The sequence below is a fragment of the Salvelinus namaycush genome, chromosome 10 (assembly GCF_016432855.1).
Source record: "Salvelinus namaycush isolate Seneca chromosome 10, SaNama_1.0, whole genome shotgun sequence".
In the NCBI taxonomy this organism is placed as follows: Eukaryota; Metazoa; Chordata; class Actinopteri; order Salmoniformes; family Salmonidae; genus Salvelinus; species Salvelinus namaycush.
This window is the reverse complement of record NC_052316.1, coordinates 34,773,449-34,794,284: the sequence shown is the minus strand read 5'-3', so window position 1 is coordinate 34,794,284 and position 20,836 is coordinate 34,773,449. Positions and strand designations below refer to the sequence as shown.

Here is a 20,836-nt window from a genome sequence, read left to right as displayed (position 1 = left end):
ATACACATTTTTGTGGAGCAGTTTAATTTAATTTTTACTAGTCTTCATATCTCAAAATACATGTCATGGGGTTAATCAAAATTCAATCTAAATCAAAATTATACAAATCTAAAATGAACTTCCATTGCCAATATGTAAAAGTATCCTACATTAAGACAATAAATAAAAACATTGCCGTCTGCAGGTAGCAAATATCCTGATAAAAATAAATATCCTATAAATCACATTGGCTATGCATGGCCTGTCTGCAAGGAACTTGAAACATTGTATCAACTATTAACTTGCGCCAGTGAGCTCTGGAAAGACCGACAGCTGTAGGCTATTTGTGCAAGGGATAAGAAGTAATCATGTAGGCCTATTTTAGGAGGTTTACACCGGATCACGGTATGCCATTTATTTATTGTTTTCATGCTGATTGATGGCTGTAATCGCTGCCAAAGGTGCTTCAACAAAGTAGAGTAAATAAGTCTGAATACTTATGGAAATGTGATATTTCCTTTATTATATAAATTATCACATTTACATTATCACATTAGACCCTTTACTCTACTTTGTTGAAGCACCTTTGGCAGCGATTACAGCCTTCACTCTTAGGTATGATGCTACAAGCTTGGCACACCTGTATTTGGTGAGTTTTGCCCATTCTTCGCTGCAGATCCTCTCAAGCTCTGTCAAGTTGGATGGGGAGCGTCGCTGCACAGCTATTTTCAGGTCTATCCAGAGATGTTAGATTGTGTTCATGTCCGAGCTCTGGCTGTGCCACTCAAGGACATTTAGAGACTTGTCCCGAAGCCACTCCTGCGTTTTCTTAGCTGTGTGCTTAGGGTCGTTGTCCTGTTGGAAGGTGAACCATCGTCCCATCTGAGGTCCGCTCTGGAGCAGGTTTCTCTGTACTTTGCTCTGTTCATCTTTGCCTCGATCCTGACTAGTCTCCCAATCCCTGCTGCTGAAAACATCCCCACAGCATGATGCTGCCAAATCATGCTTCACCAAAGGGATGGTGCCAGGTTTCCTCCAGACATGATGCTTGGCATTCAGGCCAAAGAGCTAATCTTGGTTTCATCAGACCAGAGAATCTTGTTTATCAAAACAAAATCAAATCAAACTTTATTTGTCTCATGCGCCGAATACAACAAGTGTAGACCTTACCGTGAAATGCTTACTTACAAGCCCTTAACCAACAGTGCAGTTCAAGAAGAGTTAAGAAAATATCAGAAAATGTCAGTGAAGACACTTGCCAGTTGGTCCGCGCACGCTTTCAGTGCACGTCCTCGTAATCCATCTGGCCCCGCGGCTTTGTGAATGATGACCTGCTTAAAGGTCATGCTCACATCGGCTACTGAGACCGTTATCATACAGTCATCTAGAACAGCTGGTGTTCTAGTGCATGCTTCAGTGTTGCTTGCCTCAAAGCGAGCATAAAAGGCATTTAGCTCATCTGGTAGGCTCGTGTCACTGGGCAGCTCGCGTCTGGTTTTCCCTTTGTAGTCCGTAATAGTTTTCAAGCCCTGCCACATCCGACAAGCGTCAGCGCCGGTGTAGTAGGATTCAATCTTAATCCTGTATTGATGCTTTGCTTGTTTGATGGTTCAGAGGGCAGAGCGGGATTTCTTATAGGCATCTGGATTAGTGTCCCGCTCCTTGAAAACAGCAGCTCTAGCCTTTAGCTCAATGTGGATGTTGCCTGTAATCCATGGCTTCTGTTTGGGATATGTACGTACGGTCACTGTGGGACGATGTCGTCGATGCACTTATTGATGAAGCCAATGACTGAGGTGGTATACTCAATGCCATTGGATGAATCCTGGAACATATTCCAGTCTCATGGTCTGAGAGTTCTTTAGGGGCCTTTTGGCAAACTCCAAACTGGCTGTCATGTGCCTTTTACTGAGGAGTGCCTTTTGTCTGGCCATAAGGCCTGATTGGTGGAGTGCTGCAGAGATGGTTGTCCTTCTGGAAGGTTCTCCCATCTCCACAGAGGAACTCTGGAGCTCTGTCAGAGTGACCATCGGGTTTTTGGTCACCTACCTGACCAAGGCCCTTCTGCCCCGACTGCTCAGTTTGGCCAGGCAGACAGCTCTAGGAAGAGTCCTGGTGATTCCAAACCTCTTCCATTTAAGAATGATTGAGGCCACTGTGTTCCTGGGGACCTTTATTCTTCAGAATTATTTTGGTACCCTTCCCCAGATCTGTGTGTCGACACAATCATGTCTCTGAGGTCTACGGACAATTCCTTTGACCTAATGGCCTGGTTTTTGCTCTGACATGTACTGTCAACTGTGAGACCTTGTATAGACAGATGTGTGCCTTTCCAAATCATGTCCAATCAATTGAATTTACCACAGGTGGACTCCAATCAAGTTGTAGAAACAGTTCAAGGATGATCAATGGAAACAGGATGCACCTGAACCCAATTTCGAGTCTCATAGCAAAGGGTATTTCTGTTTTTATTTGTAATAAAACCTGTTTTTGCTTTGTCATTATGGGGTATTGTGTGCAAATGTTTTTTTATCCATTTTAGAATTAGGCTGTAGCGTAACAATGTGGAAAAAGTCAAGGGTTCCGAATAATATCCGAATGCACTGTATATGAAAAAATACACATTTGAAAATGAATACTAATTAATTGGTCAAAAGAACAGGTGACTCTCGGTCGACCCAAAATGTTGTTTTGTCGGGAACAGCCCTAGTGTGTGCGGGTCCCGTGCGAGTGTGCGCATACATGTAAGTGTGTGTGTTTGGGGCAGGCCTCAGCATGCTGTGTAGTGATTTGATCATAGGTAAATGTTTGTCTGAGATGAATTCTACAGCTGATCTAGAGCTGTGTGCTGCCTGACAATGACACACTCCCTGTCCCTGGGATGGGAGAATAGAGAGAGAGAGGGAGGGGTAGAAAGATATATTGTTTTGTCATTCCTCCAAGCTGCTGTTTGCTTCCTGGTCATGCTTTGTTATTAAATAATTACCATGACAACAATCATAGCAATTGGCAATTAAAGACATTTGATACAGATAATTTAAATTTAGTAGAGGAGGCACGTTGTTGGGTGTCTCTCGCACTCTGCCCGTCCCTCCTCCGCTCTCTTTCTCTTTCTCCTTCTTCAGTCATTAAGAATACACAATATTGTCACCGTCACAGTGAGAGATGTGTGGTAAAGGAGGGAGCGCGAGAGAGGGGGAGCAGGGATGATGAGAGAGAGTTTCTGTCACCTACACACTCTTTTTCTACTGCTGGTTCTCAGGGTTTGTCTTGAGTGAACAGAAGGTGATTTATGGGAGATTCTGCTGGAAGACTTTTTTTCACCATGTTTTTGTTTTTCAGTTATAGGATTCAGTTGTAAAATCATCACATGTCTATTTCAAAAAGTTATTTTAAAATTAGAATCCACTGTCCCGACATCCTATTTCCGCTGGATTCATCCCAGTCCTCCGATCTTTAGAATCATCAGTCTTATTCATTCTTCCACAGTCATCAGACTCTACCTGAGTCTTCACAGTACACTGCCTGATCCTGAATGCTACATCCTAACTCCTGGCTCTGATAAATCCTCTAGTTTGGTAAATTGGCGTAAAGCAGCGGTTTCAGATCCTCGCAGATGCAAATGCCATCCTTTACCCAGCACAGCATGTCAGCCAAGCTCAGCCATCATAAAGCAATATGATGGATACACACCCAAATAAATAAATAACAAACAGTCCTATTCTTTAGTTTTTTTTCTCCTCTCCTATGATGGATCTACAAAATGATATAAGGAATGAAACTTAAAGAGAGGCAGAGGGGGAGTTATGATTTATTAGGCTCATATATATTCCTCCTTTATTATTCTCTCCCGTCTCTACATGTGAAGCTTGTTAAAGAGCACACCTGCTTGCTACTGAGTTGTAGGACTTCTAGAAGGAGAGGTGGAGAAAAATCATCTAATCAGAAGTCTCACGGAGACAAAAATGTGTCGGTGTCTGTCTATGGATGCTGTTGTATCTGTCAACACTCTAAACACAGGCTTGCCAGCTAATCCCTCAGTGGTGCATGGGCATGTTGTACCTTTTAAATTGGCGTGTGCATATGCTGTCCTGTATTGGTTTCTTGATCTGTCAATTCTTTCCTCCCCAGGTCCCGCCTTCCCGACCCTGCGTAGCCAGGCGTTTCAGAGGGTGTTCAGGACCCGCTATAAGATAGAGACACGCCTGGGTGGAGACAACGCAAACACAGCCAACTATAGCCACACCCTCTCTTGGAGAGCTAAGAGGATCCAGACGGCCAGGTAACACACACACTCACTCGCAGATACATAAACAGTGAACCACATGATACACTATATATGCAAATGTATGTGGACACCCCTTCAAATGAATGGATTTGGCTATTCAGCCATACCTGTTGCTGACAGGTGTATAAAATTGGGCACACAGCCATGCAATCTTCATAGACAAATATTGGCAGTAGAATGGCCCGTACTGAAGAGCTCAGTGACTTTTAACGTGGCACCGTCATAGGATGCCACCTTTTCTAACAAGTCAGTTTGTTAAATTTCTTCCCTGCTTGATCTGCACCGGTCAACTGTAAGTGCTGTTATTGTGAAGTGGAAATGTCTATGAGCAACAATGGCTCAGCCACGAAGTGGTAGGCCACACAAGCTCACAGAACGGGACCACAGAGTACGAAAGCGCGTCCCGTGTAAAAATCATCTGTCCTCAGTTCCAACACTCAATACCGAGTTCCAAACTGCCTCTGGAAGCAACGTCAGCACAAGAACTGTTCGTCAGGTGCTTCATTAAATGGGTTTCCATGGCCGAGCAGCCACACACAAGCTTAAGATCACCATGCGCAATGCCAAGCATCTGCTGGAGTGGTGTAAAGCTCCCCGCCATTGGAATCTGGAGCTGTGGAAACGCATTCTCTGGAGTGATGAATCACGCTTCACAATCTGTCGTTTTGGCGGATGCCAGGAGAAGTTTGGTGGAGGAGGAATAATGGTCTGGGGATGTTTTTCATGGTTCGGCCTAGGCCTCTTAGTTTCAGTGAATGGAAATCTTAACGCTACAGCATACAATGACATTCTAGACGATTCTATGCTTCCAACTTTGTGGCAACAGTTTGGGGAAGGCCCTTTCCGGTTTCAGCATGACAATGCCCCCATGCACAAAGCAAGGTCCATATAGAAATGGTTTGCCGAGATCAGTGTGGAAGAACTTGACTGGCCTGCACAGAGCCTTGACCTCAACCCCATCCAACACCTTCGCCGACTGCGAGCCAGGCCAAATCACCCAACATCAGTGACCTCACTAATGGTCTTGTGGCTGAATGGACGCAAGTCCCCGCAGCAATGTTACAATATCTAGTGGAAAGCCTTCCCAGTAGAGTGGAGGCTGTTATAGCAGCAAAGGGGACCAACTCCATATTAATGTTCATGATTTTGGAATGAGATGTTCGACGAGCAGGTGTCCACATACATTTGGTCATGTAATGTATATAGAGTGCATTAGGAAAGTATTCAGGCCCCGTCTCTTTTTCCACAGTTTCTTACATTACAGGCTTATTCTATGATTGATTACATCGTTTTTACCCCTCATCAATCTACACACAATACCCCATAATGACAAAGCAAAAACAAGTTTTTAGAAATCTTTGCAAATGTATTAAAAAACAAAAAACTATCACGTTTACATAAGTATTCAGACCCTTTACTCAGTACTTTGTTGAAGCACCTTTGGCAGAGATTACAGTCTCTATTCTTCTTAGGTATGACACTACAAGCTTGGCACACCTGTATTTAGGGAGTTTATCCCATTAATCTTTGCAGATCATCTCAAGCTCTGTCAGGTTGAATTGGGAGCCTCGCTGCACAGCTGTTTTCAGGTCTTCAGACATGTTAGATCGGGTTCAAGTCCGGGCTCAAGGACAGAGACTTGTCCCGAAGCCACTCCAGCATTGTCTTAGCTGTGTGCTTAGGGTCGTTGTCCTGTTGGAAGTTGAACCTTCGGCCCAGTCTGAGGTCCTGAGCTCTCTGGAGCAAGTTTTCATCAAGGATCTCTCTCTGTACTTTGCTCCGTTCATCTTTCCCTCGATCCTGACTAGTCTGCCAGTCCCTGCTGCTGCAAAACATCCCCACAGCATGATGCTGCCACCACCTTGCTTCACCGTAGGTATTGTGCCAGGTTTCCTCCAGATGTGACGCTTGGCATTCAGGCCAAAGAGTTCAATCTTGGTTTCATCAGACCATAGAATCTTGTTTCTCATGGTCTGAGAGTCTTTAGGTGCCTTTTGGCAAACTCCAAGAGGGCTGTCATGTGCCTTTTATTGAGGAGTGGCTTCCATCTGGCCACTCTACCATGCAGGCCTGATTGGTGGAGTGCTGCAGAGATGGTTGTCGTTCTGGAAGGTTCTCCCATCTCCACAGAGGAACTCCGGAGCTCTATCAGAGTGACCATTGGGTTCCCTGTCACCTCCCTGACAAAGGCCCTAGGAAGAGTCTTGGTGGTTCCAAACTTCTTCCATTAAAAAATGATGGAGGCCACCGTATTCTTGGACCTTCAATGCTGCAGAAATTTGTTGGTACCCTTCGTTAAGACACTAACAGCTTACAGACAGTAGGCAATTAAGGTCACAGTTATGAAAACTTAGTACACTAAAGAGGCCTTTCTACTGACTCTGAAAAACACAGAAAGATGCCCAGGGTCCCTGCTCATCTGCGTGAACGTGCCTTAGGCATGCTGCAAGGAGGCATGAGGACTGCAGATGTAGCCAGGGATGTCCGTATTGTGAGACACCTAAGACAGCGCTACAGGGAGACAAGACGGACAGCTGATCGTCCTCGCAGTGGCAGACCACGTGTAAGAACACCTGCATAGGATCGGTACATCCGAACATCACACCTGCGGGACAGGTACAGGATGGCAACAACAAATCCTCGAGTTACACCAGGAACGCACAATCCCTCCAGCAGTGCTCAGACTGTCCGCAATAGGCTGAGAGAGGCTGGACTGAGAGCTTTTAGGCCTGTTGTAAGGCAGGTCCTCACCAGACATATGGTTACAAACCCACCGTCGCTGGACCAGACAGGACTGGCAAAAAGTTCTCTTCACTGACGAGTTGCGGTTTTGTCTCACCAGGGGTGATGGTCGGATTCGTGTTTATCGTCGAAGGAATGAGCGTTACACCGAGGCCTGTACTCGCGGCGGGATCGATTTTTGGAGGTGGAGGGTCCGTCGTGGTCTGAGGCGGTGTGTCACAGCATCATTGGACTGAGCTTGTCGTCATTGCAGGCAATCTCAACGCTGTGCGTTACAGGGAAGACATCCTCCTCCCTTATGTGGTACCCTTCCTGCAGGCTCATCCTGACATGACAATGCCACCAGCCATACTGCTCATTCTGTTTGTGATTTCCTGCAAGACCGGAATGTCAGTGTTCTGCTATGGCCAGCGAAGAGCCCGGATCTCAATGCCATTGAGCACATCTGGGACCTGTTGGATCGGAGGGTGAGGGCTAGGGCCATCCCCCTCCCCCTCCCCCAGAAATGTCCGGGAACTTGCAGGTAGGCGCCTTGGTGGAAGAGTGGGATAACATCTCACAGCAAGAACTGGCAAATCTGGTGCAGTCCATGAGGAGGAGATGCACTGCAGTACTTAATGCAGCTGGTGGCCAAACCAGATACTGACTGTTACTTTTGATTTGGACCCCCCTTTGTTCAGGGACACATTATTCAATTTCTGTTAGTCACAAATTTTTACACATGTTAAGTTTGCTGAAAATAAACGCAGTTGACAGTGAGAGGACGTTTCTTTTTTTGCTGAGTTTATAGACCGGTATAGACCAAGTCATGTCCAATCAATTGAATTTACCACATGTGGACTCCAATCAAGTTGTAGAAACATCTCAAGGATGATCAATGGAAACAGGACATGTCATTGCAAACCACCCCCCATCTCTCTTCTCTTTCTCCTTTCTCTTTATCGCTCATTTTTTTCTATCACGCTCTCTTATTCTTAGAGTGGGGAAATCCACTGAGATAAAGCTACATTAATTAGCATAATACGCACTTGTGATGGGTGAGATGTACATGTGATTTACAGGGCTCTAACTTAACCCTTCTCTTTATCCATTCTGTCTTTCTTTCACTCTCTGAGGGAGGCGTACAGAACGATAGACCAGAGACAGAATGATGGAAGCAATAGAATGAGATGATGGGAAGGGTTCTACAGATGTTATGAAGTCATAACTGGGGGACAGAGGGAGAGTTAATGAATGTTTATGATGAGGTCATTATTGGGCGACAGGCAATAAGTTAATGTGTTATTCATGACCTACTTGCCATGGGACGGACAGTTAAACAGTTAATGGTGTATTATGATTATTAACATAGGCTTATGGTTTTATTACGCTGGTAATGAATAGGTCATATGGTTATGGAGTTGGTTAATGTATTATTGTGATAGGCATGTTAAAATGCCTTTGTGTGTTAATGCTACCCTGTTTCCCTAAGCCTCACAATGGGCTGTGGTGGGAGGAGATTACAAGCCGTTGAATATCTCACACACACACTGTTACATTCATAGTATACAGGGTTCAGTTGGAGTGCAGTGCGGGTGTGTTTTGTCTTTGTAGTCGTGGCCACTTGCTGTGTGTGTGTGTGTGTGTGTGTGTGTGTGTGTGTGTGTGTGTGTGTGTGTGTGTGTGTGTGTGTGTGTGTGTGTGTGTGTGTGTGTGTGTGTGTGTGTGTGTGTGTGTGTGTGTGTGTGTGTGTGTGTGTTTGCAGGTGTGTGTTTGCAGGTGTCTGGAGCCCTGTGAGACAACAGCCACTAACTCAGAAGAGATAGACACACATGGCTGTTGTATTTCAGCTTGGAGAGATGCTGTAGTTTCTCCCCATTAGGAAGATTCTGTTACTTACTGTTTGTCCGTTTTGTGTGTTGCACAGTTATCTTAATTCCCCTGCGTGTGTGTCTGTGTGTGGAATCTCATTTGTGTAATTCAGATTGAGGTAGATGAAACAGTGGGCCTGGCTGCATGGGGCTTAGACTAGATTTAGGGCCTCCGGTGACTTATTACTATTCATTTAGCCGCTGCAGTAAATATTGATTCATCAAGGGTTTTTCAATTTGAGCCACGCGACATCCCGTGAAATATCACCAAGTCTGGAGATCGGGGCGACAGGACCGGTCCCCTGGGAGAGAAGAGGTTCTCCCCAGACCCCCCTCCTGTCCTATGTACCCCACTCTTCCTCCCCCTCCTGTCCTTTGTACCCCCCGCCCTCCTTACATCGCCTCCCTACCTTAATCTGTCTGATTCTCTAACACCCCTGAACCTTTTATCTATAGCTCTGTTGGCTCATCGTACCCCTCCACTGACTAGAACTACCCCATCTCTAGCTCATCGTACACACTCACCCAGTCATCAGTGTCCTAAGGCTTCAGTCTCATCGTACACACTCACCCAGTCATCATCAGTGTCCTAAGGCTTCAGTCTCATCGTACACACTCACCCAGTCATCATCAGTGTCCTAAGGATTCAGTGTTTTCAGGAGCAGGTGGTGGTGTGTTCTCCCAGAGCTCCAGAACCCCAGGGGAAGGTCCTAATTGGTTCTGCCAGAGCTCCAGAACCCCAGGGGAAGGTCCTAATTGGTTCTGCCAGAGCTCCAGAACCCCAGGGGAAGGTCCTAATTGGTTCTGCCAGAGCTCCAGAACCCCAGGGGAAGGTCCTAATTGGTTCTGCCAGAGCTCCAGAACCCCAGGGGAAGGTCCTAATTGGTTCTGCCAGAGCTCCAGAACCCCAGGGGAAGGTCCTAATTGGTTCTGCCAGAGCTCCAGAACCCCAGGGGAAGGTCCTAATTGGTTCTGCCAGAGCTCCAGAACCCCAGGGGAAGGTCCTAATTGGTTCTGCCAGAGCTCCAGAATCACAGGGGAAGGTCCTAATTGGTTTTGCCAGAGCTCCAGGACCCCAGGGGAAGGTCCTGATTGGTTCTGCCAGAGCTCCAGAACCCCAGGGGGGGAAGACCCTAATTGGTTCTGTCAGAGCTCCAGAACCCCAGGGGACGGTCCTAATTGGTTCTGCCAGAGCTACAGGGAAGGTCCTGATTGGTTTTGCCAGAGCTCAAGAACCCCAGGGGAAGGTCCTAATTGTCCTTTAGAGATTCCCAAGCTGTAGCCTCGCACTCATCATGTCGCTGTGGGACTAAATATGGTTAATTCTCATTTCTAAGGTGGGGCTTGATGCCTTTGGCAAAGAGTGACCAGCACCAGCCACACATGGGCAGTGGGCACCTCCCTCTTACCTATCTGAGCTCCCCTGTCACCCTTTAGTCCCCTCTCTCTGTCTTCTTTTGGTCTCCCACCTAGGACCAGGGAAGTGACCCATCCCCTACCAAGCATGTCATGTGGTCCTCAGTGTGGTGTCAGCAGTAATGGGCATTGTGGTTGATTGAGTGCTGGGGGAGTCTGGGTGGGGGGGTGAATGGTTGTCGTATTTTAGCCCCCACCACCAGAAAATAGATATCATCTCAACATTAAGTCCATTAATAGTAGCAGGAGTTGAATTAAGAAAGCCGTAAAGCATGCAGCTCACCCCAGGATAAATTACTGCCCTCCCTTCCTCGCTCCAGCCTTCTCTCCTTTTCTCTCCTACTCTGTCGCTTAGTTACCTCCCTCACACTTTCTCTTTCTTTCTCTCTTTCCCTCTGCATCTTTCTATTGCTGCCCATATTTATTTTTGTTTGTCTGTCCATTTGTCTCTCGTTAGTTTTTCTCCTTCTCATCTTCTCTGTTTTCATCCTCTTCCTATGTTTCCCTGTCTCCATATCCATATTCTCCATGCTCATTCACCCTTTTCCTCTAGCTCACTATCATCTTCTCAATTTTCTTTGGGGTTTAATAATGGTTGATTGTTTATTTTGAACTACTGTTGAGACACGCGGGCGCGCGCGCACACACACAACCTGGTCTGTTGTGCCCTGGTCTCATCTCGTTTAGTGCTCCTGTATTGATCAGTAGAGGATGAGGGAGACAAGGCAATAAAGGCTGCTACGCTCTCTTCTTTCTCCCATCACTTACTCACACTCCTCCCTTCTCATACCGCAATGTACTCCTCTAGTCACTACTTATCAGATCCATCATCACTTACTCACACTCCTCCCTTCTCATACCGCAATGTACTCCTCTACTCACTACTTATCAGATCCATCATCACTTACTCACACTCCTCCCTTCTCATACCGCAATGTACTCCTCTACTCACTACTTATCAGATCCATCATCACTTACTCACACTCCTCCCTTCTCATACCGTAATGTACTCCTCTACTCACTACTTATCAGATCCATCATCACTTACTCACACTCCTCCCTTCTCATACCGTAATGTACTCCTCTACTCACTACTTATCAGATCCATCATCACTTACTCACACTCCTCCCTTCTCATACCGCAATGTACTCCTCTACTCACTACTTATCAGATCCATCATCACTTACTCACACTCCTCCCTTCTCATACCGTAATGTACTACTCTACTCACTACTTATCAGATCCATCATCACTTACTCACACTCCTCCCTTCTCATACCGCAATGTACTACTCTACTCACTACTTATCAGATCCATCATCACTTATTCACACTCCTCCCTTCTCATACCGTAATGTACTCCTTACTCACTACTTATCAGATCCATCATCACTTACTCACACTCCTCCCTTCTCATACCGCAATGTACTCCTCTACTCACTACTTATCAGATCCATCATCACTTACTCACACTCCTCCCTTCTCATACCGCAATGTACTCCTCTAGTCACTACTTATCAGATCCATCATCACTTACTCACACTCCTCCCTTCTCATACCGCAATGTACTCCTCTACTCACTACTTATCAGATCCATCATCACTTACTCACACTCCTCCCTTCTCATACCGTAATGTACTCCTCTACTCACTACTTATCAGATCCATCATCACTTACTCACACTCCTCCCTTCTCATACCGCAATGTACTCCTCTACTCACTACTTATCAGATCCATCATCACTTACTCACACTCCTCCCTTCTCATACCGTAATGTACTCCTCTACTCACTACTTATCAGATCCATCATCACTTACTCACACTCCTCCCTTCTCATACCGCAATGTACTCCTTACTCACTACTTATCAGATCCATCATCACTTACTCACACTCCTCCCTTCTCATACCGCAATGTACTCCTCTACTCACTACTTATCAGATCCATCATCACTTACTCACACTCCTCCCTTCTCATACCGCAATGTACTACTCTACTCACTACTTATCAGATCCATCATCACTTACTCACACTCCTCCCTTCTCATACCGTAATGTACTCCTCTACTCACTACTTATCAGATCCATCATCACTTACTCACACTCCTCCCTTCTCATACCGCAATGTACTCCTCTACTCACTACTTATCAGATCCATCATCACTTACTCACACTCCTCCCTTCTCATACCGTAATGTACTACTCTACTCACTACTTATCAGTTCCATCATCACTTACTCACACTCCTCCCTTCTCATACCGCAATGTACTACTCTACTCACTACTTATCAGATCCATCATCACTTACTCACACTCCTCCCTTCTCATACCGTAATGTACTCCTTACTCACTACTTATCAGATCCATCATCACTTACTCACACTCCTCCCTTCTCATACCGCAATGTACTCCTCTACTCACTACTTATCAGATCCATCATCACTTACTCACACTCCTCCCTTCTCATACCGCAATGTACTCCTCTAGTCACTACTTATCAGATCCATCATCACTTACTCACACTCCTCCCTTCTCATACCGCAATGTACTCCTCTACTCACTACTTATCAGATCCATCATCACTTACTCACACTCCTCCCTTCTCATACCGTAATGTACTCCTCTACTCACTACTTATCAGATCCATCATCACTTACTCACACTCCTCCCTTCTCATACCGCAATGTACTCCTCTACTCACTACTTATCAGATCCATCATCACTTACTCACACTCCTCCCTTCTCATACCGCAATGTACTCCTTACTCACTACTTATCAGATCCATCATCACTTACTCACACTCCTCCCTTCTCATACCGCAATGTACTCCTCTACTCACTACTTATCAGATCCATCATCACTTACTCACACTCCTCCCTTCTCATACCGCAATGTACTACTCTACTCACTACTTATCAGATCCATCATCACTTACTCACACTCCTCCCTTCTCATACCGTAATGTACTCCTTACTCACTACTTATCAGATCCATCATCACTTACTCACACTCCTCCCTTCTCATACCGCAATGTACTACTCTACTCACTACTTATCAGATCCATCATCACTTACTCACACTCCTCCCTTCTCATACCGCAATGTACTCCTTACTCACTACTTATCAGATCCATCATCACTTACTCACACTCCTCCCTTCTCATACCGCAATGTACTCCTTACTCACTACTTATCAGATCCATCATCACTTACTCACACTCCTCCCTTCTCATACCGTAATGTACTCCTTACTCACTACTTATCAGATCCATCATCACTTACTCACACTCCTCCCTTCTCATACCGCAATGTACTCCTCTACTCACTACTTATCAGATCCATCATCACTTACTCACACTCCTCCCTTCTCATACCGTAATGTACTCCTCTACTCACTACTTATCAGATCCATCATCACTTACTCATACTCCTCCCTTCTCATACCGTAATGTACTCCTCTAGTCACTACTTATCAGATCCATCATCACTTACTCACACTCCTCCCTTCTCATACCGCAATGTACTCCTCTACTCACTACTTATCAGATCCATCATCACTTACTCACACTCCTCCCTTCTCATACCGCAATGTACTCCTTACTCACTACTTATCAGATCCATCATCACTTACTCACACTCCTCCCTTCTCATACCGCAATGTACTCCTCTAGTCACTACTTATCAGATCCATCATCACTTACTCACACTCCTCCCTTCTCATACCGTAATGTACTCCTTACTCACTACTTATCAGATCCATCATCACTTACTCACACTCCTCCCTTCTCATACCGTAATGTACTCCTCTACTCACTACTTATCAGATCCATCATCACTTACTCACACTCCTCCCTTCTCATACCGCAATGTACTCCTCTACTCACTACTTATCAGATCCATCATCACTTACTCACACTCCTCCCTTCTCATACCGTAATGTACTACTCTACTCACTACTTATCAGATCCATCATCACATTCTCACCTACCCCTTCTTACTTTCTGTTCTCACGTTTTTACTTCTCATTCACACTCTTCTAGTCTTCCCTCTCTCTTACACAGATACGCTGTCATCAATACCTGGGGTCTTCTCCAGCTTTCTGATTGCTTTCTCTTCATTTGATGTTGTTTTGCTCAGAGTAGTCCCTTACACTCATGTGGTTAGTGTAGATTTCATTGTCTTAATGCGTGTTTAGGACCATTGTAACTGCATGGCTTTAGGCAGAGTGTAGTCTTCCTCTCCTCGCTGTAGGAATTGGCTAGATGACTGTTTGTGCTGCTCAGTCTGTTCCAAGGGTAACTGTTTTTCCAATATGAGCTTACTAATGCTTTCGCTGCAGGCCAACAGAACAGAACAGAGCAGCATTATTCAGAGCACTTGCGCGACCCCCAAATTCTTCCCTGTCACCAAAACAAAAGTCAGATCATTCATCAACAGCAGTAGTAGTGCTGAATCGCTCTTTCCTTCATCTGTGTGTCGCGCATGGTGAGAGTGGCACACACACACACACACACACACACACAGACACACACACACACACACAGACACACACACAGGCATGCAAACACTCAGAATATAATCACAAGGGAGTTCCTCTCTCTTTTCTCTTTCTTCCCCTCCTCTCTCTCTCTTCTCTCTCTTTCCTCCCCTCTCTCTCTTCTCTCTCTTTCCTCCCCTCTCTCTCTTCTCTCTCTTTCCTCCCCTCTCTCTCTTCTCTCTCTTTCCTCCCCTCTCTCTCTTCTCTCTCTTTCCTCCCCTCTCTCTCTTCTCTCTCTTTCCTCCCCTCTCTCTCTTCTCTCTCTTTCCTCCCCTCCTCTCTCTTCTCTCTCTTTCCTCCCCTCCTCTCTCTTCACTCTCTCTTTTCTCTCTATTTCCACCCCTCTTCTCTCCCTCTTTGCTCTCTATTTCCTCCCCTCTCCACTTACCACCTATAACCCTGTGGGATCATGGTCTATGGGGTCAATCTACCTGGGCTGTAAATAAATATCTGCTTTATGTCTAACACACACACTCCCCCCACACACACATACTCCCACCCCCACCCCCACCCCCCCACACACACATACTCCCCCCACCCCACACACACATACTCCCCCCCCCCCCCCCCCACACACACACTCCCACCCCCACCCCCCCCACACACATATACTCCCACCCCCACCCCCCCCCCCACACACACATACTCCCCCCACCCCACACACACACACACACACATACTCCCCCCCACACACACACCAGCTCTGAATCTCTCTTGTCCCCACTAATACACCTCCCATCATTCTGCCTCATTGTTTGTCTCATTAAAGAATCACCATGGTGATTGAGATGATGTGTATGCAGAGAGTGTGTGTCCCAGGCCTAGGGGGACAGAGTGGTATATCGGCGTAGCTGTGAAAGGGCTCCACCCTGAAACGAGCGTGCTGTCAGACAGTGGCAGACAGACCTAGAGGAGCTCTGATAACAGATCTCTTGCTGGGGGGTCAAGGGCAACACGGGGAACAGGTCAAGGAGAGAGAAGAGAGGATAAAGAGACACTGCTGCTCTTTCTCTAACTGTTCTCCCTCTCTTTTCTAGGATAGTTGTATCACTTGGGGCTAGTGCTGAGCGATTAACCGAAACCGGTTATTTTTCAGTTTTTAAACAGCTAATTGTCTGTTCAATTATTTGAATTCCATGTCGTTTTTTAATTTTTTAGCTCAATGCACATTTTTCTAACTGCAGTTTCTCTAGAGATAAATCAGATCAAGCCCAAACTGTGCGATGTAGTAGGGAGTTGTAGTTTCCAACAGGCCAATATTTGGCATACAGTAGTTTTGGCGCAAAAAAAAACGTGGTAATTAACTACAATGACCATAATCCAAGAAGACGTGATCGATAGGGATAAAGAGCAGTTGCTTCGTGAGGTATCTCTACCTGAAAATACATGATCTAAGTAATTGATAGTTAGTATTCAGCAGTCATAAAAATATGCCTTATTTACTACTAAAAAAGTGATCTTGTCAGACAGCATAGGAAGCAGCTCTATAGAGATGAGATGTTGGAATGAAATAATAGTCATCAAATAAAATAAATGTAATATACACAACTGAAATATGTTATTAAAGTAATGTGAATGATTGTGGTTAAAGATGCGCTATGCAGAAATCACTCCACTATTTCCTGGTTGCTAAGATCTAATAGTTTGCCTAATTTCAGTTTATATGACAAAACAAGCAAGAATAGTGTAGAAAATCATTGTACCATTTAAACTGCTGTGAAATATAGCATAAAAATAGCGCACATAGAAGAGATCTACCGCTTTTTAGACTTTCAATGAGAAATGAGAATGACAGATGTATCACATTTCTCTGTGAATTTTGTTCCGGCCTCTCTCCCTCCCGGACCTCCCAGCCTCTCTCCCTCCCGGACCTCCCAGCCTCTCTCCCTCCCGGACCTCCCAGCCTCTCTTCCTCCCGGCCTCTCTCCCTCCCGGCCTCTCTCCCTCCCGGCCTCTCTCCCTCCCGGGCCTCTCTTCCTCCCGGGCCTCTCTTCCTCCCGGCCCTCTCTTCCTCCCGGCCCTCTCTTCCTCCCGGGCCTCTCTTCCTCCCGGGCCTCTCTTCCTCCCGGGCCTCTCTTCCTCCCGGGCCTCTCTTCCTCCCGGGCCTCTCTTCCTCCCGGCCCTCTCTTCCTCCCGGCCCTCTCTTCCTCCCGGCCCTCTCTTCCCCCCGGCCCTCTCTTCCCCCCGGCCCTCTCTTCCTCCCGGCCCTCTCTTCCTCCCGGCCCTCTCTTCCTCACGGCCTCCCGTGCCTCACGGCCTCTCTCCCTCTCGGCCTTGCTCCCTCCCAGCCCCTCTCGGCCTCTCACTCATAGCCTCTCTCCCACTCCCGGTCTCTCTCACTCCCGGTCTCTCTCCGTCTCTCTCACTCCCGGCCTCTCTCCGTCTCTCTCACTTCCAGCCTCTCTCCGTCTCTCTCACTCCCTTCCATCCTCCTTCCCTCTCTCCTCATCTCTCTCATTAATAGGGAGATTACATGGTGATAGTAGGGGTGGTGTATAGAAGTTAATATGGTCCCACAGAGACTGTTATCAGTAATGATGTTGTGCTGGAGGGGGGGAACTCATTCAGACAGCTGCATACCTCAAATTATACTCAATTACATGCAAACACACGCATGCATACACATAAACACACACACGCATGCATACACATAAACACACACACGCACGCACGCACACACACAAACACACTCATGCAGACACTCTCTTGTATAGGCTATAGACACACACATTCTCTCAAACTGTATGAACACATGCACACACACACGTTTACTCATACACACTCAACCACACACTTCCACACACATTGACATTTTCCCCAATGCTCCCTCACCCCTCCCTTATCCTGCACCATGTGTCAGGGTTAACTGCTGTCTATGTTAAGTGTTCATGTCATATCCACATTAACCTCCACGATGGCTCCCCTGGCTGTGGGGCCCTGCTAAAGCTACCCTGGGAGCCAGTCACTGCTCCTACATTAGCCACCATTACGACTCCCTTGGCTCCAGTTGCCCTGTGTAGGGCACACACTGATCTTGTATTTGTGAAACTGAGTGTCTCTGCTGGTGAGTTATGGCCCGGTGTGGTAGAGGGAGAAAGGGAGCTAACTGGGGATCTGTGATGTACCTTCTTTCTTTTCTCTGCTACACGCAGACTCCCCACTGCATGGACCTGTCATTGTGTGACCATTGTTTTGGTTGTGTGTGTGTGCTTGTCTCTGAGTGTGTAGTGTAGAGCTAGTTGTAGTGTGTGAGTGTGGGTCCCCTCTCTGTTCTCTGTAATGGGAGTCAGGAACTCTGGCTCCAAACACATTTCCAGCCCATTTGAAGTCCAGCAGTAAATGATGACCTGCGCCATGCACACCAGCCCCAATCCCACCCAAACACAAGTGACAGGCCAGTGCAATTTATCCCCATCACCCCTGCCTCCAACATCACACACACGCACACAGATGCACACACCATTTTAAACACACACATAGCACAGAGGGGGACTTCCTTAGAGTTTAGATGTCGTTGTGTGAATATTTATTTGTGTGCATTCTTTAGGCTGGTGCGTGTGCGTCGGTGTGCGACGGTGTGTGTGACTAGGACTGTATGTGTGTGTGTGTCTGTTGGGCACCATGCATTGCTTCGGGACCTGGGCAGCCCTCCCTGCTCTGGCCTCCTACCTATTATCTCATTGATTTCCTCCTCTTTTCAATTCTCTCCATTTCCACACTGCCGTCCTTTCCATTAGGGCAGCAATTTAACAGAGTGCTGTGACACGGGAGAGAAGGAGGAGGGAAAGAGGAAAGGAGGGAGAGTTGAACTGGGAAGCATGAAGAGAGAGGAGGGAGATGAGGGGAGATATCGTGGAAGAGACAGGCCGAGAGAAAAGGGGTGGAGGTATGGTGGGGCAGTGAGCATATTACCAGCGCAATATCATTCAACTCCTAACTACTTTGTGGTTAACCTGAATGGGTCTTTTGGCCCAAGTACTGTGTTCCCCAGCAGTTCTCCTAAAGATCCAAGTACTGTGTTCCCCAGCAGTTCTCCTAAAGATCCAAGTACTGTGTTCCCCAGCAGTTCTCCTAAAGATCCAAGTACTGTGTTCCCCAGCAGTTCTCCTAAAGATCCAAGTACTGTGTTCCCCAGCAGTTCTCCTAAAGATCCAAGTACTGTGTTCCCCAGCAGTTCTCCTAAAGATCCAAGTACTGTGTTCCCCAGCAGTTCTCCTAAAGATCCAAGTACTGTGTTCCCCAGCAGTTCTCCTAAAGATCCAAGTACTGTGTTCCCCAACAGTTCTCCTAAAGATCCAAGTACTGTGTTCCCCAACAGTTCTCCTAAAGATCCAAGTACTGTGTTCCCCAGCAGTTCTCCTAAAGATCCAAGTACTGTGTTCCCCAGCAGTTCTCCTAATGATCCAAGTACTGTGTTCCCCAGCAGTTCTCCTAAAGATCCAAGTACTGTGTTCCCCAGCAGTTCTCCTAAAGATCCAAGTACTGTGTTCCCCAGCAGTTCTCCTAAAGATCCAAGTACTGTGTTCCCCAGCAGTTCTCCTAAAGATCCAAGTACTGTGTTCCCCAGCAGTTCTCCTAAAGATCCAAGTACTGTGTTCCCCAGCAGTTCTCCTAATGATCCAAGTACTGTGTTCCCCAGCAGTTCTCCTAAAGATCCAAGTACTGTGTTCCCCAGCAGTTCTCCTAAAGATCCAAGTACTGTGTTCCCCAGCAGTTCTCCTAAAGATCCAAGTACTGTGTTCCCCAGCAGTTCTCCTAAAGATCCAAGTACTGTGTTCCCCAGCAGTTCTCCTAAAGATCCAAGTACTGTGTTCCCCAGCAGTTCTCCTAAAGATCCAAGTACTGTGTTCCCCAGCAGTTCTCCTAAAGATCCAAGTACTGTGTTCCCCAGCAGTTCTCCTAATGATCCAAGTACTGTGTTCCCCAGCAGTTCTCCTAAAGATCCAAGTACTGTGTTCCCCAGCAGTTCTCCTAATGATTCAAGTACTGTGTTCCCCAGCAGTTCTCCTAAAGATCCAAGTACTGTGTTCTCCAGCAGTTCTCCTAATGATCCAAGTACTGTGTTCCCCAGCAGTTCTCCTAAAGATCCAAGTACTGTGTTCCCCAGCAGTTCTCCTAAAGATCCAAGTACTGTGTTCCCCAGGAATTATCCTAGAATCCTTCCTTCACACCTCAGTTTCCTCCCATAGAAGTACCATCCCAAAACCTGGAATTGTGAAAAGTTTCAAACAAGATGTTCTGTGTATTCCTACTTTACTTTACTAACGCTTTGCCAATCTGTCCCTCTCCCCCCCAGGAGTGTACTCCAGAGCCGTCTGCGTCCCCCGGGACAGGACAGGCACCTCCCAGCCCAGCACTGGAGAGGTAGAGGGAGGAGCATGCGCTGGATCGGTGGCACCCTCTACAGCGTCTCAGCCAATAAGCTGTCCCGCACCATGACAACCAGTGCGCCAATCAACAGAACAAGTACTATACACACCTTACAAATACACTGTGCCAATCATTGTAGGCAAGGGTTACAAACAGAATCTGATCAAAAGAGCGAGAGGCATGTGAGTGCAATTGTTGTTCTAGACCACTGAGGGAATGCATGTTGGCGTATGATAGTGTGTAGTGCTGTTAGTGGCACTACGCTAGGCTCGGTGGCACTACGCTAGGCTCGGTGGCACTACGCTAGGCCCGGTGGCACTACGCTAGGCCCGGTGGCACTACGCTAGGCCCGGTGGCACTACGCTAGGCTCGGTGGCACTACGCTAGGCTCGGTGGCACTACGCTAGGCCCGGTGGCACTACGCTAGGCCCGGTGGCACTACGCTAGGCCCGGTGGCACTACGCTAGGCCCGGTGGCACTACGCTAGGCCCGGTGGCACTACGCTAGGCCCGGTGGCACTACGCTAGGCCCGGTGGCACTACGCTAGGCCCGGTGGCACTACGCTAGGCCCGGTGGCACTACGCTATCTCTATATACCAGTCGCAAGACCCACTGGTTGATGCTTATTTATAAAACCCTCTTAGTCCTCACTCCCC

At 46.9% G+C, this 20,836-nt stretch overlaps 1 protein-coding gene across 1 annotated transcript in view; it reads left to right on the top strand.

Moving 5' to 3' along the window:
* zc3h3 (zinc finger CCCH-type containing 3) overlaps positions 1-20,836 on the top strand; it is a 104,119-nt gene that overhangs the window by 54,240 nt on the left and 29,043 nt on the right. Inside the window, exons 4-5 of the mRNA XM_039002771.1 lie at positions 4,111-4,261; positions 20,107-20,276. Of these exons, the coding sequence (XP_038858699.1) occupies positions 4,111-4,261; positions 20,107-20,276 (321 nt within the window). The remainder of the gene's footprint in view (positions 1-4,110; positions 4,262-20,106; positions 20,277-20,836) is intronic.